The 18,170-nt window shown below is 43.3% G+C and overlaps 1 protein-coding gene across 1 annotated transcript in view; it reads right to left on the minus strand.

Moving 5' to 3' along the window:
- Window positions 1-7,215: 7,215 nt before the first annotated feature.
- Window positions 7,216-18,170, minus strand: part of LOC103363465 (pleckstrin homology domain-containing family A member 7-like) — a 74,657-nt gene continuing 63,702 nt past the window's right edge. The window contains exons 23-27 of the mRNA XM_008290243.1: window positions 17,331-17,558; window positions 15,249-15,476; window positions 12,697-12,830; window positions 12,097-12,245; window positions 7,216-7,877 (exon numbers count right to left, since the gene is read on the minus strand). Coding sequence (XP_008288465.1) covers window positions 7,855-7,877; window positions 12,097-12,245; window positions 12,697-12,830; window positions 15,249-15,476; window positions 17,331-17,558 — 762 coding nt within the window. The 3' untranslated portion in view covers window positions 7,216-7,854. The remainder of the gene's footprint in view (window positions 7,878-12,096; window positions 12,246-12,696; window positions 12,831-15,248; window positions 15,477-17,330; window positions 17,559-18,170) is intronic.

Below are 18,170 nucleotides of genomic sequence, written 5' to 3' on the forward strand. Positions count from 1 at the left end.
TTACACTCAAGACAAGAGAAGACGATGGCTAGAGCTGCTGTCAATCTTGGCAATCAATGCGCGCAGCCATGTCGCAAGTATTCAAAGCATTTCCCGTCGTGCAACATCAGAAAGTGAGTGGCCAGGGCATTGATCTGAGGAAGGCAAAGAGGCAGGACTCCCCCTCCTCCTCCCAGACAAGAGATGCGAGAGAGAGAGAGAGAGGGAGGGAGAGAGAGAGAGAGAGAGAGAGTGAGAGAGAGAAAGAGAGAGAGAGAGAGAGAGAGATGTGGTGAAATAAAAGTGGAGACAGGGAGGATGGCTGTTACTGGCCGCTTTTACTAACTTTAATAAGCTGACTTAAATGAGCGTCACTTCCAGCAAACTTCAGGACGAGATGCTGCGTTCACACTCTTCCTGTGTCACTTCTGTTTATTTTATTTTATTTATTTGTGTTCTTACAGACAAATAACGCGCTGATCTCTCCAACTTCACTCAAAGTGTTTGAGAATCACACACACAGCTCATCCACAGCAGCTCAGGACTGTTTTACACCTTCTGTCATATCACCGCGTTTTATTTAATCTCATCTATTTTTTTATTTTATTGTTTTGCTTAAATTAAATTAAAACACAATAACTTTACATGCCGTGATTTTTGATAATTTTTTGTAGGTTATAATAAAAAGAAGGAGAAGTTCTGATTTAGATCCTGTAAATCTGCAGCTTCTTCTTCACAAAATTGTAAATTTCATTTGACTGCATCTCTCAGCTTTTATCCAGATTTTAAAATAGTTATTTTATTTTTATTTTTCATTCCATTTCTAGCTTCATTTCGTCGTGCCAAGATTTCTTGTCGTGGTTTTTATTTATCGTGAGATATTTGAATTATTGCATCTGAAGAAGGTGCCAAAAACAAACAGACGTGTCCGTTTCACATCCACGCGGTTTAAACGTGTCCAACGATTTCAAATGTAAAAATTATCGGTGTGAAAAATATGTAATATTGACAAGTGTGTGCCAGAAAATATTAATTTTAGCTTTTACAGATTTTATTGTACAGATTGTGTTTTTTTTAATAAGCTTTAACAAAATATAAATATGTTGCTTCAGCCCGTTATATTTATTATCTCGTTTGTTTAATTTGAATTAATCCGACGCTGTGTTTGACACCAGAGCCGAGAAAAGCCTTCTGACATCTGATAGTGAAGCAGAGGTCTGACCCAGGCAGCCTACAGGTTGCGATCAGTGGCCACAGCAGAAGCTTTCACAAAGAGCCATTTATCTGTTCTCACTGAGCATATGTTTGAGATTATCAGCTGAGCTCGGAGGAGGCCCGCAAATGCCTCACAAAAGACAATTTCATTAGAACATCACAGAAAAGACGCACAAAAAAAAACCCAAACAGGAAGGAGGCGACTGACAGGAAAGTTGTAATCTATAAATCAGCAGCAGGATTTTTTTTGGGAAAAACAAAAAAAAAAAAAAATAAAAAAAAAACCGACACAAACCCCGTTAGTCAACATGCCCGAAGTGTCACGGAATAGAAAAGAGAAAAGTTACTTACAAAGAGAGGAGACAGCAGGAGAAAATTCTGATTGTTAACTGCAGAGTGACATAGAGCTAAAAGAGGGAGGAGAAGGAGAGAGAGAGGGAGAGAGGGAGGTAGAGAACGACAGGAGAGAGAGAGAGAGAGAGAGAGAATACACAACTGAACCACAACATCGCATCAGCTCACACTCTTGTGCGCCTGACTTTTCTTTTTGTTTTAGGAAAACGCACCATCACAGCTCTCCACGGTGCTCCTCCGTGCGTCAGGCGCGTAATTACGCACAAATTAATTTCTCTTTTGGAATAAATCTTTTTTTTTTCCCCAGCAGTGTGTGGTGTGTGAGAATGGACATTTCCTGTTGAGATTTCCCTAAAGGAAAAAAAACAAAGAGTCAAAGCAAGAAAGAATTAGAAGACCTACCTTTATGAGAAACTTTTTCTGTACTTGTGCGGACACTTTGAACTTGAGCTCCTCCTGACATTCACGCAGATCTGAAGCACATCACCAACTCTCACACACACCGAAACCACTTTGTGTGGTGAGATTGTCCTCTAACAATCTGACACTGTGTTTTCAGATCCATGCATGATGATTCAGAGGTGCTATCTGCTCGAAGTGCAGCCTCTTTAAGGAGCGGACTTTGCTTTCACCGCCGGACTGAGATGTGCGTTGGACGTGTCTCATGCGCCACCTTTTGGACACTTCGGGAAGCGCCTGCAGATGTCCTCCATCCCGTAAAAATCAGAAGACTGCAAAAGAGACAAAAACCTGCACATATGGGCCACGACCTCTAGATTTTTTAAGGTGAACTTTATGCTGCTTTAAATGTAGTTTTAAATAATTTGAGCTACAGTTTTTAAGCTCTTTTTAAAAATCTCATTCCCTCAAACATTTTTTTTTTTTCAGCATTTGAGCTGCATTTTTTTTGTGACTTTCCAAATAATCTGATCTGATGCAAAAAAAAAAAAAAGACACGACTCTCTACATTTGTTTAACACGGCGGGCTATTTATTCCAACACTTGAACCTGTGCTCTGACAGATGATTGTGCGGCTGAGCAGGTGCCAGCCAGCGCCAGACGCTTCTCAAAACACAAATATAGTCGACTATTTTTACAGGAGGTGACTGTAATGGCTTCCTCTTTATAGCTCGGATGGGTCGTGCACGAGGCCTGCGCGGGGAGCACAAGACAGTCCAACTTGTTGGGGGGTAAGGCAGACACATTTGCATACCCTGTGAGTCTTTGATGCATCTTGAAATTCAAGTCTAGCCCATAAATATTTGAAAAGGAGAGTGCATGAAAATCAACATTTTTGTTACATTAAATTAACATGTGTTCTTCTCCTGTTCTGCATGGTTAATTAGAGAACGCCATTCAGTCAGTGAGCGAGGATGAGGAGCATGAGGAGGATGAGGAGGATGGGGGGGGGCTGCTTTGATTACAGTGCAGCCAGAGCAGGTTTCAAAGGTGTGCAGCTGATTCATGCTTAGGAAGACAGTGATTAGTATTCTCAGCGAGGATTCACAATTATCTAAATTATCAAAGAAGAAGAATTTTGAATTTGGAAAGCTCTGCGTTAAACCTTTGACTGTGATATTAAACCAGTTAAGGATCATGTGAGTCTTTACAGGATGTGACGCTTCAGTCCTGAGCAGCGTAACACAATGAATGATGACTTATAGCCCAGTGTGGGGCATTGTTAGACAGATCTGAGGTCATGTGACTGTGTTAGTAATCATGCATTTATAGCTGGTCCATGTGTTTTTTGACATCACAGTAAATCTTCCAGATGTGTTATGAAGCTCATTGTAACTCACCTCCGTGACGTACTCGTGAGCAGCTTCCTGAATTTGGAGCTGTTGAGATGAGCAGCAGCACCTTTGCTCTTCACTCTTATTCACTTATAAAGATGTTTACAAGCGCTGCTGCGTGCACAAGTGAAACGTTTGACTTTGCACGAGGGGAGGTGGAGCGGTGAGGGCAGATCAGCTCAGCCTTCACCGTGATGATGGCACTCGGCACAATAAGTGACTTCAGGTTGTCGTTCTGTGTTTTGTTTGTCATTTTTTAAAATTAAATACGGGTGATGTTGGTGCTGCTTTGGAAACAGTCACCGAGCTCGTGTCTGATTTTATTTAATGGCACTTTTCCTGTTGTCGTGTTCTCCAGACAGACGTGTTAATGCACTCCTATAAGATCTTTTTTAATCCTTTGTGAACCTCTGAGAACCCCCGGACCCGCCATCAGCCGGCCTCGCTGTCACAACCGCTGACAAGGTCCAGTTGCAAAACATCTGCAAAGCCACCACGACACAGTTGTTACCGAATGCCAGATTCTGCAATTAAGTCCAACACTATTTGCATACATGCAAATCACTCCTCTCCCGCCTGGACTTGCAGTGTGGGATGCTCTGTTCTCATTAGTTGACCCAAATCTCTGGACTTGTAACTCCGGATTTCATCAAAGTTTAGTCAGGATCTAATATTTCCTTTCAAGTTAACAGCGAACCACTGATTAATCATGTCGGAATAAGGAGTGCAACATGCCAATTCTAATTATATAGTTATCATCATCATCACACGGCCGGAGCCAAAAATAACACAAACCCACACATGTGCACAGATATAAACTCATGAATACTGATCAGTGATGTATGGTGCTGTGTATAAAACACACTCTGAGGTCCGTTCAGGAGTCTGGATGTGTGGAAACCCTTCTTCCTGTAACAGACAGTAACAGTAGAAAGGAGTTCTCCTCTCGCACTAGCTCAGCGCTTTTATGTGTTTCAGCAAAGTTGCAGCGTGGTTTCCCCTCAAAAGTCCGTCTTTGCATTTATTGATGTGTGCATCATTTATTGCTGATGTGTCATAATGACATTGTTGTGCAGATCGGGAAGCTACGAGCCTCCTCACTGGAGCCACTGCATGAAGTAAATTTCACTCAGTTTAGTGTGTGTGTGTGTGTGTGAGTGTGTGTGTGTGTGTGTGTGTGTGTGTGTGTGTGTGTGTGTGAGTGTGTGTGTGAGTGTGTGTGTGTGTGTGTGTGTGTGCAGTAAAGAGGAGGCCCAGGGGCATTCGGTTCATTTGCAAAGCAATTGCTTTTATGTACAAAAAGCCCAATTCACTGTAGGTATTGTAAAAGCCTTCCGCTTAAGGAACAAGAGATGAATTCATTGTTTAACAAAGCGCAGCACCTTCAGCTCACACTTAATCATTCATGTTATGCTGTTCTCTTGCTCTTTAATATATTAAACCCGTAAACGTGTTATTTAATATTTCATTTATTTATTTTCTGTGTGTGTGTTTCCCGAATGACAACACAATTGTAAAAACTAATGAAGTGTCTTTAAAGCTGTGGTTTTAATGTGAGCACAGAGCAGGTCAGTGACTCCGGCTCAGCCTTCCCTCTATTCTTTTTATAGCAGGAATATTCAGTGATTCTCAACTCTTCAATTATTCAACAAATTCCATTTCTTACATATTAAAAAATGTACCGTATGTGGAACTTGAAAATGATAAAACAGCATAAAGTACTATTTTGAAATCAAAGCACCTATTGCATCGGCTTTCTGGGTTTTGTATTTGCACAATTGGACCGCAGCAGTCTGGCTTCCCCTCGGCGTGCGTTTCCACTGTAGTCAAACCCTCAGACGTTCCCGTAACAATCACATTTATGCGATTGAAGCAGGTATCTCTGGGAATCGCTGTCGGATCCTGTGAACGTGTTACGGATGCATTGTGCAGCATAGTGGTGAACAATGTAGACCTGAGAGCAAGGTCACGCTCCTCAGCATGCTGTCAAGAGGCTCGCTTTCTTTCAAGCTCAGGCAGGGCCAGAAAAAAAAAAAGAAGAAGAATCCTGAACATAATCAGCATCACTGTGAGCTCCCTACAAACACTGACATGATGCTCTTTAGGATTTATTGTCTTTTATTTAGTCGTGTAGCAAACGTCAGCGCTCGTCTCTCTGCTGGTGAAAAAGCGTTTCTGAAGCCAGTGAGTATTTAGTAAAGGATTAATGCGGGAGGCCTTGATTGCGTTTAACAGAACAGGACCCAATTAGCATAATAGGCCTCTCTTTCATTCTCTTTGAAGTCCAGAGCATAGAATAACAAATGTATATGAACCAGCAGCCAAACGTCAATACATGGAAATGCCACTATCCTCAGTGGAGGGGCCTGGGTGGATTTTTTTGCAGGAGGAGGGAAAAACATCCTTTTTTTTTATTATTATTGCAAAATAAGCAGAACAGAGGCTGTGACTGGTCTCCTAGCCACCAGGGCCGGCAGCCTCCACGGGGGCCCTGGTCCTGGAGGAGGATGGAGATGCTCAGGGAGGTGCATCTTCTCTCTCAGGTGTTTCCAGAAACCACAGCGATGCGGGTGAGGGACGGTAATTACTCCCCAATTAAAGACAAAGATGTCACTTGGGAGGCGGCACAAAGGCGAAGGCGCCGCGGCTGCTCATCCCATCAGCGACGGGATGCGTGATAAATATTCGTGCAGCGTTTGGTCGTAACCGCTCAGCTGCACTTTCTATTTAAAAACACATTCTCTATATTATTTTCTCCTTTTGAATCCAAAGTTCAATACGTGTATTTCTCAGAGGTTTCTTTTACAATTGCATTGGAGACACAGTTCATGATTTAAAGATATGAATTCTGTACTTCAGAATCCAGAGTTATTAGCATCCACCTTCTTGGTTGAAAATACACGGAATTAAAAATGCCCTTTTGAGATGGAAAAAGCTTTGAACTTAAGAAACATTTCAAGAAGCCTCTCTCTCTTTTTTTTTTTTTTTTTTGTATTGAAAGTTCACCTCCTTTGAGCTGCGAGCGTGCCGTAGTTTGGTTCCCCTTCTCAAATAATAGAAGGGAGTTTAATAGGTCAAGGCAATCAATGTGAGGGTTCAAAGAGAATCGCAGAGCCGCCAAGAGTGCAGATTTAGTAATTTTCCCTTTGTACATGATTTGAATAAAGATACAATCAATAAACAGCGTCTGTGGAAGACGAGAACAAAGGCTCGTTTAGGGGAGAACTTAATCATTTAGGTAGAAGTCACTCATCTGGAGGTTTAGCGCCGTGGTAGGAGGCTGGAGGTCTTTGTGGGAGAGTTTCACCCCGAGTACGTCTGCAGTGGGTTGTTTTCTGTTTAATTTGACTTCTGATGGCGTTCATCACTTCTCATTTATAAGACAGTAAAAACCGAGTCAGAAGCAACTTCTTCAGTCCAGGAGGACAAACAGTAACGGAGCTTCTATCAGAATACGACATCCATCATCTCTACACCACTTAGTCCTCAGTAGGGTCATGACTCAGGGTGAAGGCAGGTTCACCTGGACAGGTAACCAGTCTATCACAGGGCTACACTTAGAGACAGACAACCAAGCACACTCACATTCACACCTACGGACAATTTACAATCACCAATTAACCTCAACATGTTTGTGGACTGTGGGAGGAAGCCGGAGAACCCGGAGAGAACCCACGCTGCACGGAGAGAACATGCAAAAGATCCCGGGTGTCCTCACCGGGACACGAACCGGCGACCTTCCAGCTGTGAGGCCACGATGCTAACCACCGAGCCACCGTGCTGTATTCAACTCATTCAAACACATTTAAAGTAAATGAAAAAATACTGAAATGAAACGTCAGAAACAAGAAAGAAACACACGTGACGAACCAGCTACTGTGTTAATATCTTTAATATTCACATCTTTATAAATCTCCGTCGCCCGAGTCACACAAAAAAATATGTTAAAGGTTATTTTCATCCTGATGTAAGCAAAAATAAAATTCATTTTGGCAAGCCTAAAGGAGACTGGCAGTGCTACAGGTACGTACACATGAGAGTTCAAGTGGTTTGGTGTAAGAATATTATCTGAGTATCGACAAAAATACTATTAACATGATGCATGTTGTACCTCTTGTTCGTAACATTCTGTACCTGATGAAGAAAAAAAAAAAAAAAAGGAAGTTTCCAGTTGAGATCAAGAAAAAGCAATTCAGTCGTATCATGAAAATATGATCGAGTGTCGAATTCAAAGTGCAATAACTTGTAGAAAATGTTCTTTTTTTAATTCTTATTATTATAATGAGGGTAACATTTGTTAGACACTTCCATAGTTAATAAGCACAGCAGCTCCCGTTGCAAAGTCTCTCTGGTGAAACTCGCTAAAAACATTCCAACGAACCGCGTGAGCCTCAGAGAGCAAAGTTAAATGTTTACTACCGTTTTCTCTATTGCTGTATATAAAGAAATGAAACGGGGGAAAAAACAAAAAATCCTCTTTTTGTCGAAGGATCCGTGGTTGTGGAGTAGCACCTCAGTGTCCGGAAATCGCTTGAGCTGAGAAGTGATGAGAGAGAGAAAGACAAAGTCAGAAAACGTCCAGATGATCACGACGACAGGATTAATCAGCATGAGCGGACAGACCTGCACATTACTAATGGGGACAATGAAGGATGATAATTGTAGATGTGAGGATAAATAGCTGCCACATATAGATAAAGAATGCAGCTTATAAATGGGTGAACAACAGCTTTATGTGATTGCATGTACACACAGTAGAGCAGGAATGAACTCTCACACTCCTTAACATCTTTAGCGGCGGGCTTCTGTGAGACAAACTAGTTCAGCTTTTTTTTTTACTTATACAATCCAACTGCAGGTGAAAGCCCACCTCAGTCCTGAACATGGGACGTGGGAGTTAAAAAAAAATAAAGTTACACACAGAATGCACACAGAAAAGCATGCAAAAAATAAATATTCCTCACTGAACAGATAAGAAGACATTCACAGCATGCCGGACTGAACAGCAGGTATGTCGTGCTTTTGATTCTGGAGGTAGACGAAGGCTGCCGACGGGCCAGACGTGACCCGATGAACATTTCGTACCTGCTCATTTACAAACATCTGATTATTTGTGTTTGTCGGGAGCATTTTTTAATCTCCATCCAGCGACTCATTTCATACCTGAGGGCTAAAGGTCACGTAAATAAAAAAAGAAGAAACAGACGATTTGAAATATTTGTCTGATGGATGGAGGCTGTTTTCTTTTTTTTTTTAATGAAGCTGTAAAACGCCACGAGGCCTCTCTGTGCCTTTACAGTAACAACAGCGAGAGCTACAGTTTGTTTTTCTCCGGCGCTATCGCTGCAGATGGGGAGCTAATTGGTGCCGAGGAATGCAGCTGTGCCGACTGCTGAACTGTGGAGGTGCTAAATCAAAAGGTGTCTCTTTTGTTAATTACACAACAGTCGTGTTCGGTTGAGCCCTTTTCTTTCCTCATCCATCCATAAATATTTTGGCAGTGGTACAAAAAAAAAAAGAAAAGGGAAAAAAAAAAAAAACAATTTACAGACAATTATCACAGTGGGACGAGCAGCAGATGTTTGCTGTGATGGTAACGGGAGCTTCCTCTGACTTCCACCACAGTCACAAGGCAGCATGCAGCCGGCGAACGTGCAGCTAGGCCTTACTTTGACTTTAGACAAACGTGTAGTGAATCCCGTTGTTAAGAGGAGAAGGAGGCGCCAGAGACACGGGAGGAAGAGGAGGGGGAGGCGGAGGAGGAGGGAGGGGAGGAGGAGGTGGCGGGGGAGGAGGGGGAGGCGGTGGGACTGTGGGGGAGGGAGGGAGGGGGGAGGACAAAGGGAGGAGAGAGAAGAGACACTAACTGTTAGTCAACCTGAGAGAGTTCAGGACTTTCAAACGTCCCCCATAGAGGAGCAGGAAGCACAGAGTCTGACATCACATCACAGGTCATTGACTGTTTCTGTAAAAGTCTAGAAAGCAAAGAATCATCTGTGGTTGGGTTCAGAGGATCATGCATCAGACTCACATTAAAATCTGTGTTACGGCTAAAAACAGAAGAAGACGTTCAGTCTGTGAAGAGCTCATGTGCAGGAACACAAAACTCCATTTTTGTAGATTTTCAGATTGTTTTTGTTGTTTGCTTGAGATGACATCACCTAAACAGAAGCTGAGAGGATGTGACTCAGTAGAAATGACAAAAACAGAGACAACTTAAGTTTGATGTTGTCACAGGTAGACGATGGAAAAATGGGTTTTCTTTTAAGTTGTTTTTTTTTCCCCTTGATTAGATTGGACAGTCGGAGGAGAGACAGGAAAGTGGAGGAAGGACCTGCAGCAAAGGTCCATGAGCGGGACTCGAACCCACGGCTGCTGCATCAGAGACTACAGCTCCTGTACGTGGGACACCAGCTAAACGACCAAAAGTGAGTTTTCTGACAGTTTGTGAAGACGGAGTGATCTGTCTTTGCAAATGAACTCTTCATTGTTTTAATTGAAATCAGATAAATATTTAACCTAGTGTAGCATCAGTCACCATGGTGACGTATATAAACGAATGGACACCAGAGCTGGTCCATCACTCATTTAACCTGTTCTGGACCCAGACCATGTGGTTTAGTCCACAAGTATTGTCTTTTTTATTTTAAATATAAAAAGAGGGACATGTGTCGTGCATTTAGAACCAAAACTACGTCAACTAGGGTTCAGTCATTAACAGAAAATTAACCAGCAGCAGTTATGATCAGCTGATCACTTCAGTCAGTGGTTTGACAAAACGTTCTCTGGTTCCGACTGATTCACTGCTTTTCACTCTTTCATATGTAGAACCACAGCACACATGGTTTATCGATGGGCTGCATCCTCCTCACACTAAAACAAGCAGTTTAAAGGTGTTACCTGTAGAAGCAGGTTTTTATGTTTTACACGCTGAACGTTACGTCATCTCTAAAGCAAACCTCTGACGGGTGAAGCCTTGTATTGTCTCAGCGCATATCACCGACTCTGACTCGTGTCCAGAGATGAAGATCTTCTGAAGATTGTGATAAATGTCAGTGACAGCAGGGATGTAATGTTTTTGTGTGACGTGCTCAGAGTTCTAGTGATTATGTTACCTGTTAATTAATCTGCTCGTAAATTAGTTTGTCTATAAAATATCAGAAACAAAGCAAAATACTCGTCACATTCCCCCTCGTTTAAAGTGCCGTTATAATATTATCAGATTATTGACCATAACACAGAAAATAAACGTAGCGTCACACTAAAGTTTTTATTTTTTTTTATTTATCAGTGACAAACATCCTCGTCGTTTAATTGTCTGTGTGCGGTGGTTCTGAACGAGCGTCGCTACAAACAGGACGTGTTCATCTGAACTCTGCCGGCTTTTGTTTCACCAGGTTCCAGGTTTATACTAATAACGGCTCCGTGGAGATTTTACGGTTTCACATCATCAGGGTTTGTTTTTTTTTGCTTTACAATCCCAATCAGCCGACAATCTGAAGATATCTGATGATAAAAAAAGTCGTTAAGGTGGTAAATGCCTGGAGTTAACATCTCCTGCTCCATCAGTTTGCAGTGGTGTGATTTGTGCTTTCTCTCTTTTTTTTTTTCATCACTTGAACATTTGATCAGCTTCAAAGAAAAAGTAATGAATAGTTGAAGAGGCGCTACGGAGGGAGGTGGTGTTGTAGATCATTTAGCAGCACAGAATTAGGGATTTGTTTCAATATCTCTGACAAGTAATTACAAAAGACCAAATTATTTATCTGTTTAGTAACAAATCCAACAATCAAAGACACCTTTTTTTAATAAAATATAAATATATATATATACTGCGTGTAATTGCAGTGACGAATATTCCTGCTTTCCTGGCAGCACTGCTGAAGCCTCTCATGCATAATACTGTGAGAAAGACACTTCTTTTAATTTAGAGGTTTGAAAGTGCACCAACATACCTCACTTTAACACCAAAGGCAGAGAGAGTCATTGATTCGCTCTCCGCTGACAAGTTGCCACCAGTTATATTCTCTGGCATTCCTCTGCGCTGGAAATAATGTTATAATTGTTGACTTTGCTTCACTATGCATATTAAGCCTCCACACACGCTGACAGCTTGAGCATTAGCGGCTGTGACAGATAAATGTGTGCATAGGTGAGTGTGTGAGCGAGGCAGGCTGACAATCTGCCGCAGCTACAGTGAAAATTAACTCGCCCGTCTGCCGCCGAGTATGAAAGAGATGAGATGTGAGCGCAGCGTCTTTTATGCAGGTTCAGAGCTGCGTTCAAAGCGGCGGCGGCAGCAGCAGCAGCAGCAGCGTTATGCAGATTGAGAGCAGAGCTTGACTGGGTCATTGATCAGCACACAAAATGGCCTCATCAAGCGATTCCTCCTCTGTCTAAAAGATCCTACACGGATTGCAATTAGAGACGATCTGAGCTCCTAATAAGGAATAATGTTCAGTTATTAGGAAATGAACAGCCTTATTGCTTGACTCTGCACCTTACGCCCTTCTCATCAATCCAGCTTTCTTGAAAGGCTGCTTCCCTCTCTTTATCCCACATTCACCCAAAAGACGTCAATTTGATGCCAGCAGATATTCTACCCCAACTGTCGGTATTTGCACGCTTTCTTTTTTGACAGATACAATAATTATTTCTGTAGAATATTATTTTACACTCCAGTTACCGAGCATGTCTGATCTGCAGCAGCCCACCGTGGGCTCCAATGCACAGGAAATGATCTCAAGTGACCAACCTGCGACTAGTTTGCTCTTGAGCGAAGCCTCCGAGGCCAGAGCGTAGGACATGGTGATGATCCTCTCCTGCTCCTGCAGAGCCGAGTCCAGCGCCACCAGCCCCACGTCCGGCTTGTCCACGGACGCTGTCGGCGTGAGGTTCTGCACGCTGTTCCAGGAGAGAAAGGAAAACGCTAAACCGACAGAAACTGGTAAAATAAAAATGCACCGACTGATTTGAGGGGAATCTGTTGACACATGCTGGACAAGGAGGTCAGAAAGAAGGCCACCATATTTCCCAGTATCGCCTACACACCTGGAGGGTGAATGACTTCCAACAAAGGGCTTCTATTGTGGTTTAACTGGAAGTCTGACAAACTACAAGGCCTTCCTGAAACACCAGAACTAGCTGTACACCATCCATCCATCATCTCTACACCTTAACCCTCACCAGGGTCATGGGGGGCGGAGCCTATCCAAAACATGCAACATGCAAAAGCTCCCGGGTGTCCTCACTGGGACACCAACCGGCGACCTTCTAGCTGTGAGGCGATGGTGCTAACCACCGACCCCCCAGTTGTACACCAGCAGACTTCAAACATAGCTTCAGCTTCACCTACCTGGACTTTGCCAAGATGTTCTTGATGCGCTCCACCTTTCGATGGCGCTCCTCCACCTCCTGAGGGCTGAGCGGCTCCTCCGGCTCTGAATCCACGTAGCGCTCCGGAATCAACACTTTCTGAGGCTTGGATAGCTGGAAAACGAACAGGAAGTAAAATTACATGAGTGTTAGAATGTGTTTGACTTTACTGGGAAAAAAAAACCTTTCCAGCTTTGGTGAGTGATCAGGGACGTAGTCCTGATGACACATACAGATAAGGAGGAGTGAGAAGATGTTCAGGATTCACTGCTGCTGATCCAGGAAGGGACAAATCAAGCAACCCCCCAACAAAAATGAATGAGACATGTGGACAGAGGCTCTGCTGTGTTCAGCTGCAGCACTCCCACGTCACGGTGCAGTCGTTGTGTTTAGTCGATGTCCAGCCTACAGCTCACCACCGTCCTGCTCATTTACAATCAGCGCTGCAACACTTTCCAACGTTAACATTATATCTGAAGGACGCTCATCTGCTCACAATCCAATCACGCTGCTTCAAGAAACTATTGTAGAAGAAATACCTGACTTTGCTCCTCTGCTGCTGGTGTTACTGAAGAACTGCTCAGTTTAAGTCTCTATATTCATTATATACCCATTTCATACGACTACCAGCCTCCTCGTTAAGAAGTATTTTGGTCGTTGTACCTTATCCTGCATGTTTGAACTCTGGTCATGATGTTGGCACCAGAAGGCTGATATTTATTTTCCGAAAGTGAAAGATTTCTCTGAGATTAAGTTTAGGACCTGCAGGCATCATAACTATGTTGGAAGCCAATCCTGGGTGACTTTAACAGCGTAGATAAATATCATGGGGAAGCTTAAAGCCTGCCTAGCATGTACGTAGAGAACGGACTTTCAGCGAATTGGGAGACTCTTTACATCCAGTAATTAAACGGGACGTATTGCGCTAATGTTCAGCTCTAAAAATCCTTGTTTAACGTATACGTCATGTTGTGCTGCCCCCCCGGCTGAGTCTCTGGCCACATTAGTCCCTGGGATCTCCGAGGCCCCCCCTCCCTAAAAGACCACTTTTTCCTGATTGGCCAGTTTATGGAAGCCTGCTTGTAAGCACCACCTCGTCCTCTTGCTGGTGTATAATCTGTACACTTTTGAAGCGTCATAATTTCTCATTCTTGATTGGAAATGGCGACACGTTTGAGCCTGAACAGGATTTAGAACATTAAGAGCACGAATACCTGCAGCAACAAGCTCAATAGGACGTCTCTCTTTACTGAATATGACCTGTTACCGGCCTGTTGTGTTACATTATCGTGGAGTCAGTCTGTCAATCACAAGCCGTGTTGAAAAATGAATTCAAAATCGTTGTCTGTGTTCCCGTTATTAGATGGAGGTGTGGGAAATGTGCTCAGACGTAGATGAAGTGGAAACGTCTGGTAACATAGCCGGTAAATGTTATACAGTATCCCCATGCCCTGTCCGTTATTTGTACACCGGAGTCCATTAAACGTCCAGAATAATTCTCATGTTCTGCCAGAAACATTGATCAAGAAAAACGTAGATTTTTCGGGCGTGCTGTGTAAAGAGTGGATCGACGTACAAAGACATCAGTGATGATGTCGGTTTGTTGCTAAAGAAGAAAATAATTTTGGAAACTTGGTGTTCAGAGGCGTCTGAGGTCTGAGCTCACGGGAATTATTTTACATACGTTTAGCACATTTTAAGATCCATCTGTCATCTATACACCGCTTAGTCCTCACTAGAGTCTATCCCAGCTGACTCAGGGTGAAGGCAGGTTCACCTGGACAGGTAACCAGTCTATCACAGGGCTACACTTAGAGACAGACAACCAAGCACACTCACATTCACACCTACGGACAATTTACAATCACCAATTAACCTCAGCATGTTTCTGGACTGTGGGAGGAAGCCGGAGAACCCGGAGAGAACCCACGCTGCACGGGGAGAACATGGAGACTCAGAAAGATCCCGGGTGTCCTCACCGGGACGCAAACCGGCGACCTTCTAGCTGTGAGGTGACGGTGCTAACCACTGCTCCACCGTGCAGCCAACATTTTAAGATAGCAAAATGAAACGCAGAGGACGTAAAAATGTAAAAAATGTTGACATTTTTGCCGAGTAGATGTCGAGATTTTACATTTTTAAATGAGGCGGGAAGCATACGCGTCACCAAACAGCCGCGGTGCTTTACTGATGAGAAAATAATCATCAAATTATTCTTGGCAGCAGTATTTTTATACACCTTCAAGCATGCTCGGGATGTTTTCTTAATTTTCTAAATAGAGCAAAAATGATTCACACGTACAAATCATTTTATTTATTATTATTTTATGCTATTAATAATTTCTACTCGTGTCCAAGTTGAATCAGAGGAACAATCTTTTTGACTCGAGTCCACCATTTATTTATCTCTTCAGATAAACATGGACTAAGTTTATTTGGTTGAGTTACATTTCTTTTCTATCTTCATAACATTTCTGTCTTCATCCGTCCCTAACCCTCATCAGCTGCATTTCTCAGAGGAAGATAACTCACCTCTTTGTTGAGGTCCAGGTCGTAGTCCAGCGGCTCGAGGTCGACCTCGTGGGCGGGCGGCGTCGTGGCCATGGAGCGGAAGGTCAGCCATTCGTCGGAGTGCGAGCGCGGCCTCTCCTTGTGCTCGGGAGGTCTTTCCTCCCCCTGGACGCTCCTAACTCCCTGAGCCTCTTCCCCCTGAACAGCCCTCTCGAGCAACTGCAGGTCAAAGTCCTGCTCTCGCTTCCACTGGACAGGAAAGATATAGACCGTGAAACAAACGACAGCAGGTTGTCTGAAACCGACTCGTTTCACTCGTACGGCACACTAGTTGTCTGTGTGTGTTTCAGTGTGTGTTTGTGTGCAGGTGTGGAGAAAGGGGGGAAAAAAAAACAAAGTTTGCATGCATCGATGAGTATGCATGCTCATGTGAAAGTGAAAGCTCTGAAAACACAGCATGCTAACGTTCTCCACTACAGAGGACAGCCCGCCGTCACAGGTACGGACAGGAGAGCGCTTTACTCAGACCGGCGACACGTTCACGTCTCACACATTAAAACAGAATAAATAAATAAAACATGGCAAATATGAGAACTTTAGAAAATAGCGTTTATTTTTTGCAGACATTCACATTTAAGAAAGTAGGTTTCTTCTAGCAATAATTAGCCAATAAAAATAAAAACAACACTGAGCAAACACTGAAATCATTGAACCTATGATATGATGTGAGATTCATGCCACACATAGTTGATATGAAATGATCAGTGGGACCCGACCCATAAACACTCAGGCCGTCCTTATGTTGGTTTAAAAGCAAAACAAGTCCAGCAAGAGGAAAAATGCTGTGATGAGGTTGAGATGATGGAGCTTAAACAGGTGTTGCTCAGTGTATGTAAATGTTTTGGTCAGTAGAAAATAAGTAGGCACTTTCTCTCTCTCACGCATTCAAACGGACCGCCTGGAAACAGCAGCGGCGCCGAACCGAGAAACAGCAGGCGTTAATATCTAAAGAAGGAGCGACGGGACTCTGGTGAACGGAGCCCTTCATGCAGTCCGACAGCACAAAACACTTCCTTCAGAGCAGAAAACAGGATGGTAGTGTCGTGTTAGAGCGAAACCAGCCTACAGATAGAGCTAGATCAGCAAAGAAGGGATAGATAAAGAAATGGAACGATGGGAAAGGTTTACAGATATAAATGAATGTGAGGAGTGAGCGAAAGTCTGCGTCTGAGGTCATTAGTGTGTTACGTGTTTGACAGGCAACAAAAAAAAAGGTCCCTATGTGATGTAAATGTGATTACATATTAATACACACTTCTGAACAGTCACGGCTGTATTTTACACACCTGTTGTGCTGCAGCTGTTGAAGCAGAAACTGTTTTAACATGTGACAGAAGGACAAGCACAGCTGGAAATGATAAACATAACGATGGCCTTCTGGTCATCAACCCGGGGCTCCCAGTGTCCAGCATCACACTGGCTTTACCATCCATCCATCATCTATACACCACCTAATCCTCACCAGGGGGGCGGAGCCTATCCCAGCTGACTGAAGGCAGGTTCACCTGGACAGGTAACCAGTCTATCACAGGGCTACACTTAGAGACAGACAACCAAGCACACTCACATTCACACCTACGGACAATTTACAATCACCAATTAACCTCAGCATGTTTGTGGACTGTGGGAGGAAGCCGGAGAACCCGGAGAGAACCCACGCTGCACGGGGAGAACATGGAGACTCCACGCAGAAAGATCCCGGGTGTCCTCACCGGGACGCTGTGAGGCAACAGTGCTAACCACTGCTCCACCGTGCAGCCCCATACTGACTTTTTTTGGACTAAAATAAAACTGATCCAGCATCTGTATTATCAGTCACCGATGTGCTTTTCCTCCACTGTCACAAGTCAAAACGTCTCCAGTTAAAGTCTGAGAACAACGTGCGTTAAAAAGCCAAACAGTGAATCACTGACTGCTTTGATACCAACTGGTCTGGAACAGAGACCGACTACGCCGAGTGAAGGCATGCATCACTACTGCACTCTGGGTTTGGTTGTCGTCATGCGTGACAGTGTGACATGTGACGCTGCTCTAGTGACATACTGATCCCAGGTCTGCAGAGAGCGGGCGAGAGGACAAGGTCGAGCCGCGCGACGACGAGGAGGCGTGGCGGTCTCCGTGACTCAGGGTGCGTTTGCGCTGGCGGACCAGGGCCTTCTGGTGTCTCTTCATCCGCTCCAGCTGCTCGTCGGCGCTCATCTTCCCCCTCTGCTGCTGCTGCTGGACCGGGTCCCCAGAGTACAGACGCTCCAAGGCACTTTTTGGTCTCTCCTGAGAGGAGTGGGAGGAAGGAGAGTTGACAAGGAGAGCAAAAGGTGCAGCGGGAGGCAAAGGAGGGAAAGAAAATAAAAGCAAACGAGACGGTGAAAGCATAGCTGATGTCGGTGAAGACGGTAAATATCTTTCATGTCCAGATTAATGCTTGTAGGAATTTAAATAAATGTGGTTATCAGGAATATTCTATAATTCTCTATTATTGTTCCTCATCTATTTATGAAGTCGTGCTGTTAGAAAGTTCTCATTTCAAATTTTGATAGTTTAAGATTGTTTTCATTTCACTAAAATCATAGACGAGCAAAAGGATAAACTTTTGGTTTTTTTCTCATTAAACTTTTGAAAATAAAACACAAAAACACAACCGACTCTCTGAGATGAACCTGAGTTTATATGTAACGTCCAAAATAAAATATGTAAATGTTAGGATCAGAACCGATGATGCTGTAAAAGTACTAAAAATATATATTTATTAAATTATACATTTTTACAAATTATACATTATTATTAAAATGATAAGTTCAACCATCTTGATTTCACTATTTGCTTGTCAAACACAATGTTCATTTTCTTAACCTCTCAAGACCTGGCACATTTTGGGTTATATTT

The sequence above is a fragment of the Stegastes partitus genome, unplaced genomic scaffold, assembly GCF_000690725.1.
Source record: "Stegastes partitus isolate 25-593 unplaced genomic scaffold, Stegastes_partitus-1.0.2 Scaffold661, whole genome shotgun sequence".
NCBI classification, from domain to species: Eukaryota; Metazoa; Chordata; class Actinopteri; family Pomacentridae; genus Stegastes; species Stegastes partitus.